A 12,160-nucleotide genomic window follows, 5' to 3' on the forward strand; every position below is an offset into this window, starting at 1 on the left:
GATTAAAACGCATGACATGGATCCCAGTGTTTTCCACAAAGCTTTACATGCAGCATATACTTAAGCAGAGCGGGGACACGTGCAGGCAGACGCGCGAATATTTGTTAATTTCTCATTTAATGCAGTCTAGATAACATGGATGGTGAGGTATCTGAAAGTTACACACTGCCAGATTTAGGGCAGGTGTTTATTATATCACGTGATGAAGCCATTAAATAGTTCTTTCCAACGGCAGCAGAATAGGAATGGAAATGGGTACAGGGGCGTTGCAAGCCAAGCAGTTCTGCTGGGGCATAGGATACCCCCCCATCCCCACCCCGCTCTCCCACTCCCATTCACCAAGATCAGATAATAAGTGAAGGCTTTTCAATCTCATCAACATATATTACAAAGAACCACCAATAAAACCATAAGATGCAGAAAATTCTTTCAATAAAGTTTAGTGGCTCTTTTTATTAGCAACACTCCATAAATTTTGTTTTGGAGAGTTATTTATGCACTACATTAAGAATATTCTGGGGCCACTATCACAGCTAACAATCATGTCACTAAGCATCACGCCGCACCAGGGGACTGGACAAGGAAGCCCACTCTTGCCTTCCCTTTTTGCCATTTTCATTGAATCCCTCATGGCTTGCAGCTGTAACACTACAGTAACACTCCCAGCATCAATGTGGGGAAATGATCTAGTTCTTTTCTAACCTGATCTCTGGGAACAAATCTGTAAGAAGACATTCTCCATGACATCTAACACAAACATAATGCTTATACAATATAAAGTTATTCACAGAACTTACTTAACACAAAGTTAAATGTTCAAATAGGACTGGTTAACATAGATATATGTTCACAATGCACTTTAGGGCATACATGCCTAAGCAGCCCTAAACTGTTTTCACGCCAGTTGGCTTTGTCCACCCACTCAGGCTATATGGGTCAAAATGACTGAAGCACTCATCACCATCCTGCTGCGGTGTCCCAATATCAGCAACACTCTGTCTCTTTAGTGATGAAAACAGATTGTTACAGTCTTAGTAAGCACTTTAGGACAGACACACTCCCTCAGACATAGACATATTGTACGTAAACATCTATACTGAACTTATTCTGTCAAAATAGATGTTAAACATAAGATAAAGACTGGTCCTAGAAAAGAAAATTTGCAATTTGTAGTTTATTTATTCTGCTCCTAAAAGTGTTAGGTTTATGTACCTCTGAGCAGATTATGGTCCCCAAACAACAACTGTCAACATTAACAACATTTCAAAACTTTTTTGGAGTTTTTAAAGCTGAAAAGTTTCATACTTTATATACTCAATTGTGATTAAAGATATATTTAATTGTATAAAATAGACAGCAAAACAAAATCAATTTATAGATAAATAACAGATAAACAACCAGTCAGATCAAATAACACAAGAAATGAAGACACATTGAAATGCAATTTCAAGGTGTTACTGAGTTTGGATAGCTCACTCCTCGTACCTCAGTCACCTGAATTTATTTGTGCACACATACCGGCCGCAACAAAGAAATACTTTGTTTGCAAAAACAGCCAATAGCAATGTGTTCTTGGATGTACTACTTTTGCATCTTGTCAGATTATATCGAGGAGCAGATGGAAGCAACCTGAACTCACTGAACTCAGGGTGAATAGGGTCAGTGTGGATTGACCAGATTATCTTTGTGACCTTGACCCGGCACAGGTGGTAGAGAAGTCATTTCGAGTTGTGCCTGCAAAACAACCAAATCATCAAATAAAAGAAATGTTAAATCACATGGTTGAAACATCCGTTTCGGAGTTTCCTATAAAAGCACTAATGGAGTTTAGTAACACCATCAGAAACAGAAGTGTCTCCACAGAATTTATCTTCAACAGGACCATGGTTATATTCAGCTTTTACCTTCACTGTGTCAGAAAAACATGAAGGAAATTATCTGTAAACTTCATTCATCATATGTCATGATAACTTTGAGACTCACTTGAACAAAGTGGAAAAAGTGTATGAAGAAAATAAATGAGTGGATCTTTGCCACAAAGTCTGAAAAGTGGATTCAGGGAAGGTTTTAATGTTCTTTTGCAATATTCTCTTTACATGGATTTGGTTTCAGGTAAATGTAAAAAGAATCAATACATTCATGGATTAGAAATAATTAACAGTGGAAAATTTAAGATAAGTTGGTAAGGCTACAAACAGCTCAACAGTCATCAAGAATTTTATTTGATATTCTTAAAGTAAACATAAAACAGGGTCAATTTTATCTCCGTCTTCATCCTTTTCTTTCACTGGTTCAACATTTCGTTTTTTGTTGTTTTGTAGGTACAAAATCAGCAAAGCTTCAAAGACCTGCTTCAGTGCCTGAAAATGCCTTTAACTAATAACATCACTGTGTTTTTGACTCACGTGAAATAAAAAGGAAGCTGCTGTTTTACGCTTTAATTAAGGGATTGATCTGAAGTTAACGTGGACTCTTTGTAACAAGGCCTTAAAGAGGTAGGAAACATTTCAGAGCGTTTCAGACAGAGTGATACGAGCTGCTGCATGTATAGCTACTCTCATGCCACAGGAACCTTTTCAGCATTTGTACAACTACTACAATGCATTCCCTGCTACTTTGTGACTGCTACACAGGACCTACGCGTAATTCCCAGAAATTTTTATGTTTTCTTTTGTTAGCTTGCAGAATTGAGGAAATTAACAATAACACAAATTTGAGTTTTTGAAAAAATGTGAAGAAAACCATCAAACATTTTATTGAAATGAATTAAAAAATGTGTTAATTGTCCAACTGACAAAAAAAAAAAAATCCAAGTTGTTCCCTATCACTTGTCTAATAGTGTGTGGGATAGACCTATCCATTATGAAGGCTTGCTTTGTAAATAAAATCTCTGTAAATGTTTTGGAAATAAATGTAAATCAAAATGTCAGATGTGGCTTTTATATCAGTTTAAAGCAACACACACTTGTCAAAGTACATTTCCATTGCATTTTTTGGGAGTTGTTGGCATTTCTCCTTTCTCAAATATCTCTGAAAAGTTGCCACAGTTCCACCCACATCGTCTATCTTATTTGTTTTTGCCTTTTTGTGTAATCGCTACAAGATGAGCGGAATATCATCTAATGCAGGACTCCTTGTTCTCATTGTCTGGTAAAGATAACATGTTGTGCATGTGACAGTATATTGGGTTCATTTTAAGAAGTGTCTTTAGGAGACGTAAAATGCCTCCCTGAAGATAATGCATGATAGACTGGAGTCTAAACATGTATTTTACTGCATGCTTTGTTCTTTTGAGTCAGAGTTAGAAAAGTCACTTTGAATAACAAGAAATCCCTTTTTTTGCGTCATAAACCTTTTTTCATTGACAGAAAATTTCTTGTTTTGAAAAATGACTAGCTTTTTTACCAGTTTCATGGAAACTTGTATTGCCTTCATACAAGGATTAGTGTTGGACCTGGTTCTGTGCAGATTTCACCTCTGTTCAGATAGATCACAAGATGATGTCAGTTTCTTTTAACACTTTTTTGCAAAGCCTTGAGTCAGAGCCAGAAGTGTGAATGTGAGTCAGGGATGATGGCTCAGCTTGAACTGAAAACTTTGGTGGTCTGTCTGTTTTCACCTCCACTCTCTTTGTCCATACGGCCACTGTTGACCATCTTATTAATCCAGCAGGGGAATTCCTATTGTGCAGCAGACCTTTGGATACCCCCCTGACTAGATGGGAGATTTAAGCCCTTCAACACTCAGATTTGGATGATTTACGGTCATAATGCTTACCAGCCTTTATGTAGATGTGGAAAAAAGAGAGCATGGGCTTGAAACATGAGCAAATGAGTAAAAGACCTTTGAGGTCTACAAAATATCATTTTTGAGTCAAAGGTGCAACCGTGGACTTGGATGTCTTCTTCATAGCTCAAGTTTTGGAGCTGATTGAAACACAAAGAACATTCCTCAGCTGTGAATCAGAGGACAGAGGTCGCTGACTCAACTCCAATTTAACACTGAACCCTCTTTGATTCAGGGTCTCTGCCATGTTTGAACAGACATTTGGAGACACATAATGTACCTCTTCAATCCTCTGAAAAGAGACCTCCCAACTTTGTTGGTATTTTCATCTAATCTGGCCCGAACCATGTGCCTTCTCTTACTGTTGCGTCTGGGAATTTCCAAAGAAAGCCAAACCCACTGACTCTGCAGTACCTCCCTGTTTTTCTAATAACATTTAAACCAAGAATGCAAAGGGCACATAGTGCAGACATACTACACCTTGTGAAGATGGTGCCTCTTTCCCTGCACCACAGAGACGTGTGCACCTGACTAAACGCCAGCAGGCTCTCCAGCGGCTTAAGTGGAGGAGTGTTAAGTCAGAGCACAATAATATTGTTTTTAGTTCATATGTGATCAGGTTAACCACAGCCTCTGTGGAAAATAAACAAAGGTTCTTCAGATTTCGAAGTGTTTGTGGGTTACTGATGAAGGCTGGGAAAGTTAGGAGGCAATAATTTTGTGACACCCTAAACAATGTCTGTGTGCTATTGAAAGCCATGTAGTAGACAGCCATTAAGAAAACTGAAATAACGTACTAGCAACATGGAATACATAACACATTTAACACAATATGCATAATAAAGTAAACTTAGTGTGGTCAGACTATTTTGCTTTTAGTTTTGCTGGATTAAATCAGAAATGAACATTTTTGAAACATGATTTCTTTCTTCTGTCCCATGTTTCCTTTATTCAACTTCTGTGTTTGTTCAAGGATTTCTTATTAATAGATGCTCCATAACTGTATTCAATAAATGCTTTTAAGTTTTCAAAAGTTTATTTAGTTTTGTTGAAATACTGTGTGCCTATATGCATTTCTGACACTATGTAACATTGCCACCTGCAGGTGTATAGAAGCACCAACAGCTCCAACTTGATGAATTTGTCTATCTATCTATCTATCTATCTATCTATCTATCTATCTATCTATCTATCTATCTATCTATCTATCTATCTATCTATCTATCTATCTATCTATCTATCTATCTATCCATCTATCTAACTATCTATCTAGCTATCTCTCTCTCTCTCTCTCTCTCTATATATATATATATATATATATATATATATATATATATATTGCAATAGAGAAAAAAATTAGAATATTGTGAAAAACTTCAATCTTAGAAAGTCATAAAGTCATGGTGTCACACCCCAATCAACTAATTAACTCAAAATACCTGCAAATATATTTTGAAACTTTAAATGGTCTTTCAGTCTTGGTCAGATGGCTACATAATCTTGGGGAAGGGTGCTGACTTGACAGATGTCCAGAAGACGATCATTGGAAAAGGAAAAGCCATAAAAGCTCATTACTAAAGAAGCTACTTGTTCACAGAGTGCCGTATCGAAGCATATTAATGGAAAGTTGAGTGAAAGGAAATGGTGCACCAGCAAAAGGCATAACTGCTCCCTTGAGAGCATCGTCAAGCAACATTCATTCAAGAATTTGGGGAGCTTTACATAGAGTGGACTGAAGCTGGACTCAGTGAGCCACTATGCACAGATGAATCCTAGACAATGACAGAAGCATCTCACCTAAGGAGAAAAAGGACTGGACTGTTTCTCAGATGAAAGCGAATCTTGCATTTCATTTGGAAATCAAGGTCCCAGAGTCTGGAGGAAGAGTGGAGAGGCACAGAATCCATGTTGTTTGAAGTCCAGTGTGAAGTTTCTACAGTCAGTGATGATTTGGGGAGCCATGTCATCTGCTGCTGTTGCTCCACTGTGTTTTCTGAAGTGCACAGTCAACACAGCCATCTACCAGCAAGTTTTAGAGCACTTCATGCTTCCTTCTGCTGACAAGCTTCATGGAGATGCCGATTTTTTTTTTTCCCAGCAGGACTTGACACCTGCCTACACTGCCAAAGTTACCAAAAGCTGCTTCAGTGACCATGGTGTTACTGTGCTTGATTGGCCAACAAACTCACCTGATCTGAACCCCATAGAGAATCTGCGGGGTATTGTCAAGAGGAAGATGAGAGATATTCAGACCCAACTATGTAGATGTCCTGAAGGCTGCTATCAAAGCAACCTGGGCTTCCATTACATCTAAGCAGTGCCACACTCTGATCGCTTCCATTGCCACGCCGCAATGATGCAGTAATTCATGCAAAAGGAGGCCCAACCAAGTATTGAGTGCATGGAAATGAACATACTTTTCAGGAGCCTGACATTTCTGTTTAAAATATCCTTTTTTTCATTGATTGTATGTAATATTCTAATCTTCTGAGACACTGTATTTTGGGTTCTCATTATCTATAAGCCACAATCATCAAAATTTCAAGAAATGAATGTTTGAAATGTTTCACTGTATGTGTAATGAATTTATAAAATATGTTCTGAAAATGTGATGAAAAATATTGAACTTTTTCATAATCTTGTACTTTTCTGATATGTACCTGTATAGTTTTTCCATATTGGAAAAACACGATCATTTTAACTATTCAAAGAGTGTTATATCAGAATAAAACAAATAAAGCTAAGACGTTATTTTTATACTCAGGAGAGCTATTTACAGGCTAAAACAATAAACATTTGCTACTTAAAATAATATACCATGATTTCCAGTGTGCAATCATATTAAAAACATGGAGTTAATTATTATGTTATTTACTTGGTTTTTGGGGACCTTTGAGATTCGATGAGTGTAACATTTAATAGCTGACATGTAGTCAGCAACATCTAATTAAGCTTTGTTTGCACTAGTAAGCTCAAACTGAATGGTTCAGAGAAAAGTGGAAAAAGTTGGTGGCGACTAACTGCAAAAGAGCACTGACAGAAATAGCTGCTTCTATCTTTATAGCCTCTGCCCGTGAAACTAGGAACAAAAAGTCGCCATTGTGTCTCAGTGTTGTTTTTTCAAATTCTTTTGGAAGTCCTTGACCTTAAAAACTTCCCCCTTTGTTAAGTACCGCATTAGATTTTTTTTTTTATACGTTTCTGACGCTGTGCCTTTAAGTGGAACCCCTTCCCACAGCGCATGCGCATGTTGTGTTTAGTTTTTTCCAACCTGAGGAGCTGTCTACTGTAGCTTCGCTAGCAATCCCGTCGCAGCGTGTTGTTGTCATGTTTTGTCATAATGGTGGTGAGTTTTTTTTTTTTTTTCTTTTCTTCCATGGGAGGATTTATGAGACAACACTAAACACCGTTGTCAATAAAGCTGCTACTAAGGATACTTAAAGCGCCGTGGAGTGAGACCATTTGGATCAACAAGAGTTGAAATTGGTTGCTCAATGCCCCCCAGTCGGCAAGAATAGCCCTCCAGTTCCCACATCACACCACATCCGTGTTGACTGCGGCAGCCTGCTCTCTGAAACCGGGGCGAAAAATCGCCTCTTTGTTCGCCTGTGTTCCATGCCCGGTTAAATCGCAGCAGCCAGTGGAAGAAGCACCATCGTAGGTTTCAGAATTCATCCCAGTTTTGTTATGAAGGATTGTTAATGCATTAAAATGGCTGCTGAAGTGGCATTAGTAAGAGAATGGTCTTGAATCAATGCAGTAACGTTACATTACCTCGCAGAGGCCAAACTGCAAATAAGCTACAGCTGCTAACAAATCATAGTTTAGTTCGAGACAGTGTACTAGTTAGATGCAAAAGAAGCTTTAATCTATGCTTGGATATTTAGTGACGCGGTATGGTGATGGGAATTCCTCCCACTCTGTATCTATGCTTGCGGTTAACCGAGCAGCTTTTGTAAACACTAAGCTAACGTTGTCTTTTCTGGGCCATTTTTTCCTCCATCGCATTGTAAGCAGGCTTGGCGGAGCTTTAATTTGACTATGACCAATACTCATCGAATATGCAGGACTTCTTTGTTATGAAGGAAAAACCCGTGAGCACCCGAGGCTGTCTCCCAAAGTAGACCCCGAGGCCCCGGTCTCCCACTCTGCTTGGTGTGCTGGAGAAATTAAATGTATAAAAAAAGAATGGATCCTGGGGGGAGATGTGAGACTAAACTCTTCCTTTTCGGGGCCAAATTAACTACCCACGGTGACCCTCGGGGAATCAACAAATACTTGGTGGTCTATGTGTTGTTCTACTTCGTGCTGTTCGCACGCGCATCCCCGACCAAGCAGTGTGACAAAACCTGTCTGTCTGGGAAATGTGTCAATGGCTCCTGCGTCTGTGACCGAGGATGGGTTGGAGATCTGTGCCAGCACTGCCAGGGAAGGTTCAAGTAAGTGGCTGCAATAATCTAATCCATTGATTTATTCCAGTCCCACTGATACTGGTTTTCTTAGTTAATCTCATCTAAATGATCTGTGGTAGTTACCGTTCAGTGTGACCCAAATAAAGGCTGTTTGTCTTACATAGTCAGTGTCAGTGAAGATCTTCACCAAACACAACTCTGAATAGACTGTTTTTTTAAATTTTTTTTATTTAAAAAAAAAACCAGATATGGAGCTCTATTGCATGTGAAAGATAATCCCCCTTAAACACTTGTTTACTATTTACCTAACCGTCTGACCTGTTTTCAGAAGTAAGCAATAACTAGTCTTGACCCACCTCAGATTCAAGGCTCCCCCCCCCCTCTTGTTTGTATTACATGTGCTTATCATTGTGCAAGTTGAAAATCTGTACAAGTCACCATCTTGGTCATTTTGGAGGTTGTAATTACTCTGAATGTGAAATAATATGTTATGTTTTTTGACTAATAATTTTGTTTTTATAAAAAGCCTGAACATATTCTGAAACTTCAAGAGATCCAGAAAGTGTCATAAATGTCAGTTTGATGCAAATTAAACTGCAGGATGAGAATGTTTGTTACTCAAAAACTAATCTGTCCCCATGGTGTTGATTTTAAACAACAGCGGCTGGCTTCCTGGTCAGCTTTCATGTGGGTGTCAAGCTGGCTTGTGGCTTGTTTTAGTTTATTTTTATATACTTAATGTCCTGACTCTGCATGCTGCTTACAGTTATTTACATGCAGGTATTTTGTGACATGTCAAGCTACTTATCTCAGTCTAACATTTTTATTTTTGGCGAGGTTGTGTCTCATTAGATTTTATATATCAGACTGTTGACGGCAGCCAGTAACAGTATCTGAGGTACAGTTTTGCACTTTCCTACTGTATTTATCATGCCTGACAACAGTCTTTTAGTAGATGCTTATATGCAGAGCAGTTTGCAGATGGGAACCCTGTTGTGGAAGGTGGGGGCAATGAGGGGCTCAGTGTTTTGGTCACAGACAATTCTACATGTAAACTGGGTAGCAGGAAGATTGAAGGATGAGTGTGCTACCTTTAGCTTTTAGTTAGTCTTAGGTTCTTATGACTGATTTTACAATTTATCCTTTTATTTTATGTATTTCATTCTGAGGATTTTATTCTGTTGTTAATTTTATAGACTACTTTACCTGTCTGTAAAGGCACCACACCAATAAACTGTATTTGTAGTAGATGTTTGCTATAATTTTCTCCAACTTTAGTCCCTTCATCTGATTTTGTTTTTTAATTAGAAGGGTGGCATCTTCTGCACAAGAGAAAGCAAGCCACAGATTCTTATTCATTTCAGCCTGCATGAGCACATATTCCTCATATTCCTCTGCAGCGTGCTGTCGTGTTGACTTAAGGTTGCCTGTGTTTGCAAAGATTCCAGCTTAAATCCCTAAACAAATAAGTTCAGTGTGCTTTTGTGAGAAGAGAAAGCCCACAGTGGCTTGCAGGAAGCAACTGTAATCCACTTGATTTTACATTAACCTTTCGCTCCCTGTGGTAATGCAGTGAATGGCTTATTCCTCAAAAGGACGATTAAGAGGTGATCAGCATATGTACACACCTGGACAATGGACTAATCATGAATTAATTCTTGTAAGTGAAGCATCAACATAAGGGGCAGGCATGCAGCGGCAAAATGAATAAATGTTCACGCTACATAGTGAGAATGTTCAGCTTGACGGGAACCTTTAATGGCCTTTCACAATACCTGAGTGGTACTTTTGCGGCACAGAGGTGCCTTGGTCACCGTGATTACCGTTACTTATCTGTCTGAGGCTTAGTGTTAGCTGTCATCAGCCTTGTTGTTGGGGAATAACCACTCATTAGCGAGAGACAAACTGCTAAACTGTGATAAGAGATGATACTTAAACTCCTGGCATCTCTTAAGTAGAGAGAGGCATTGTGTTTGATGCAGGATCTCTTACGCAAAGTTGAGAGGAAATTGTTCCTTCACAGATTCATTTACTGCGTGTGGCATGTGATTGTAGTTCAGAACACAAAGTCTTCAACTTAATAGTGTTTCCTGCAAAAGGCCAAAGGGCAACAAGAAAAAGACATCTTTCCTCAGTGTCTAAATATTACTTCACTTGTTGCTATTTTCTTCCAGCTGGATGTTTCGTTCCTAAGTGCTTATCTGAATTAGTAAGCTCTGAGTGTAAATTGCCTTAAATAGAGGGAAACCATATGTCTAGTAATATCTTTTAGTGTGGCTTAGCTGCCGGGCACAAATCTTAACATGGGCACGCCATTCTGCAATTACAAACCATCTGTAGTGTGTTATCTTGTCGGACGTGGTGAGATAAAGCTCTCGCAATGGTTGAAGAAATATGAAGACAAACAAACAAAAAAGACAATTTTCCTTTGTGTTTAATACTTTTTGTTTCAGTGTGTGTCTCAGCTTTGACACCAACATGACTTTTAACAAAGACAAATTTGTAGCAATGCTAAAAATACATCACAGAGTCAAGAAAATGCCGTTAGGTCTGGGTGGGAATCATTCAGTGGTAATTTTATGTGATATGATAGGAAAGAGATGAATTCCCATTTAAAAGCCATCCATCACGCTGACACACTATTGTGGTTTTGATGCAAAGAAAACTTTTTAAGGAGCAGAGGAGTTTTTTCAGGAGACGGCTGATTTAATATTTTGTTGGCTTGGGTCTAATCTTCATCTCACTGGCAGTTTCAGTTATTTATTGATTTATTATTTTTTGGTTTATTTTCTTGAAACTTTTGGTTTGGACCACAGTGGTGCAGTACTTGGATCCATGACTTCATATTTACAGGAGATTTTATTCCAGGAAAGCAAGTTTTCATATGGAGAAAGAATCAACTTTTAATTTTCAGAGACCCTTCCTTTAAATGGGGAGGGGAAAGAAATCCAGAACATGACAGAAAAATACCTCTCTGATCGTAGCAAGGTCATCAAAACCTTTACTGGAGAAGTACCAGTTCATGAATAATCCTTGTATTTGTTTTGGTCTTTCAGGCTGACAGAACCCTCAGGATACCTCACAGATGGACCCATAAACTACAAGTACAAAACAAAGTGCACGTGGCTCATTGAAGGCTAGTAAGTATTGATGTTGTTATGGTCTGCTGAAGCTGAGCATTCACCTCCAGATTTTCTTATATGCTATTAACTGACACATTTAGATCAAGCTGAGCACTATCTATGCTGAAGGAAAGGTCCAGGGGACACTAGGTTGCAAAACTGGGTCTGGCATTATGAAGAATCAGTTGTCAGCCAGAGACAGGAAGAACCCTTAAAAAACAAAGGAAAACCTTCCTTCCGGTATAAATAAAGCACTGCTTATTTCATTTCGTTTAATAATCGTTCCTTTTACCTGTTGATGCTTTTAGTCGTCATGGCAACTGCAGCCACCATCGACAAAGATCTGTTTGGGAACTTTTCTTTTTGACACAGGTGGTAATTAACAAAGGGCAGCCTGCCATTTTCAGATCCTGTCACACCTTGGAGAAAGACTGTTTCTATGAAGCTAAAAAAAAATTCAGCCTTGTAGAAATACATGCAGTTTTGTTCTGCTTCTTAGCTGTCTGAAAAATGGGAAGAAATGGAATATGAAGGGGAAAAAAACCTCTCACCCATGTGACTTTTTCTTTTTCCAGCTCAAATGCAGTTCTTCGGTTACGATTCAACCACTTTGCCACAGAATGTAGTTGGGACCACATGTACGTGTACGATGGAGACTCAGTTTATGCTCCTCTGGTTGCTGTTTTCAGGTGAGACTTTGTTTTGAGTAATCACATTACCACAGCAAGACCTTAGAAAATCCACTGTCTGCTCTGAAAGTCATCAGATAATTTAAATAAGTCAAGCCTTGTGAAAATGAAAGCACACCATCATTTTTAAGATTTTACATATCAGAACATA

At 38.6% G+C, this 12,160-nt stretch overlaps 1 protein-coding gene across 1 annotated transcript in view; it reads left to right on the forward strand.

The window, feature by feature from the left end:
• The first annotated feature begins 7,741 nt into the window (after positions 1–7,741).
• The window catches only part of atrnl1b (attractin-like 1b), a 66,646-nt gene continuing 62,227 nt past the window's right edge, over positions 7,742–12,160 (forward strand). Inside the window, exons 1-3 of the mRNA XM_079260305.1 lie at positions 7,742–8,225; positions 11,255–11,338; positions 11,896–12,009. Of these exons, the coding sequence (XP_079116431.1) occupies positions 7,960–8,225; positions 11,255–11,338; positions 11,896–12,009 (464 nt within the window). The 5' untranslated portion in view covers positions 7,742–7,959. The remainder of the gene's footprint in view (positions 8,226–11,254; positions 11,339–11,895; positions 12,010–12,160) is intronic.

This window comes from Telmatherina bonti (assembly GCF_933228915.1).
Source record: "Telmatherina bonti genome assembly, chromosome: 21".
Classification (NCBI taxonomy): Eukaryota; Metazoa; Chordata; class Actinopteri; order Atheriniformes; family Telmatherinidae; genus Telmatherina; species Telmatherina bonti.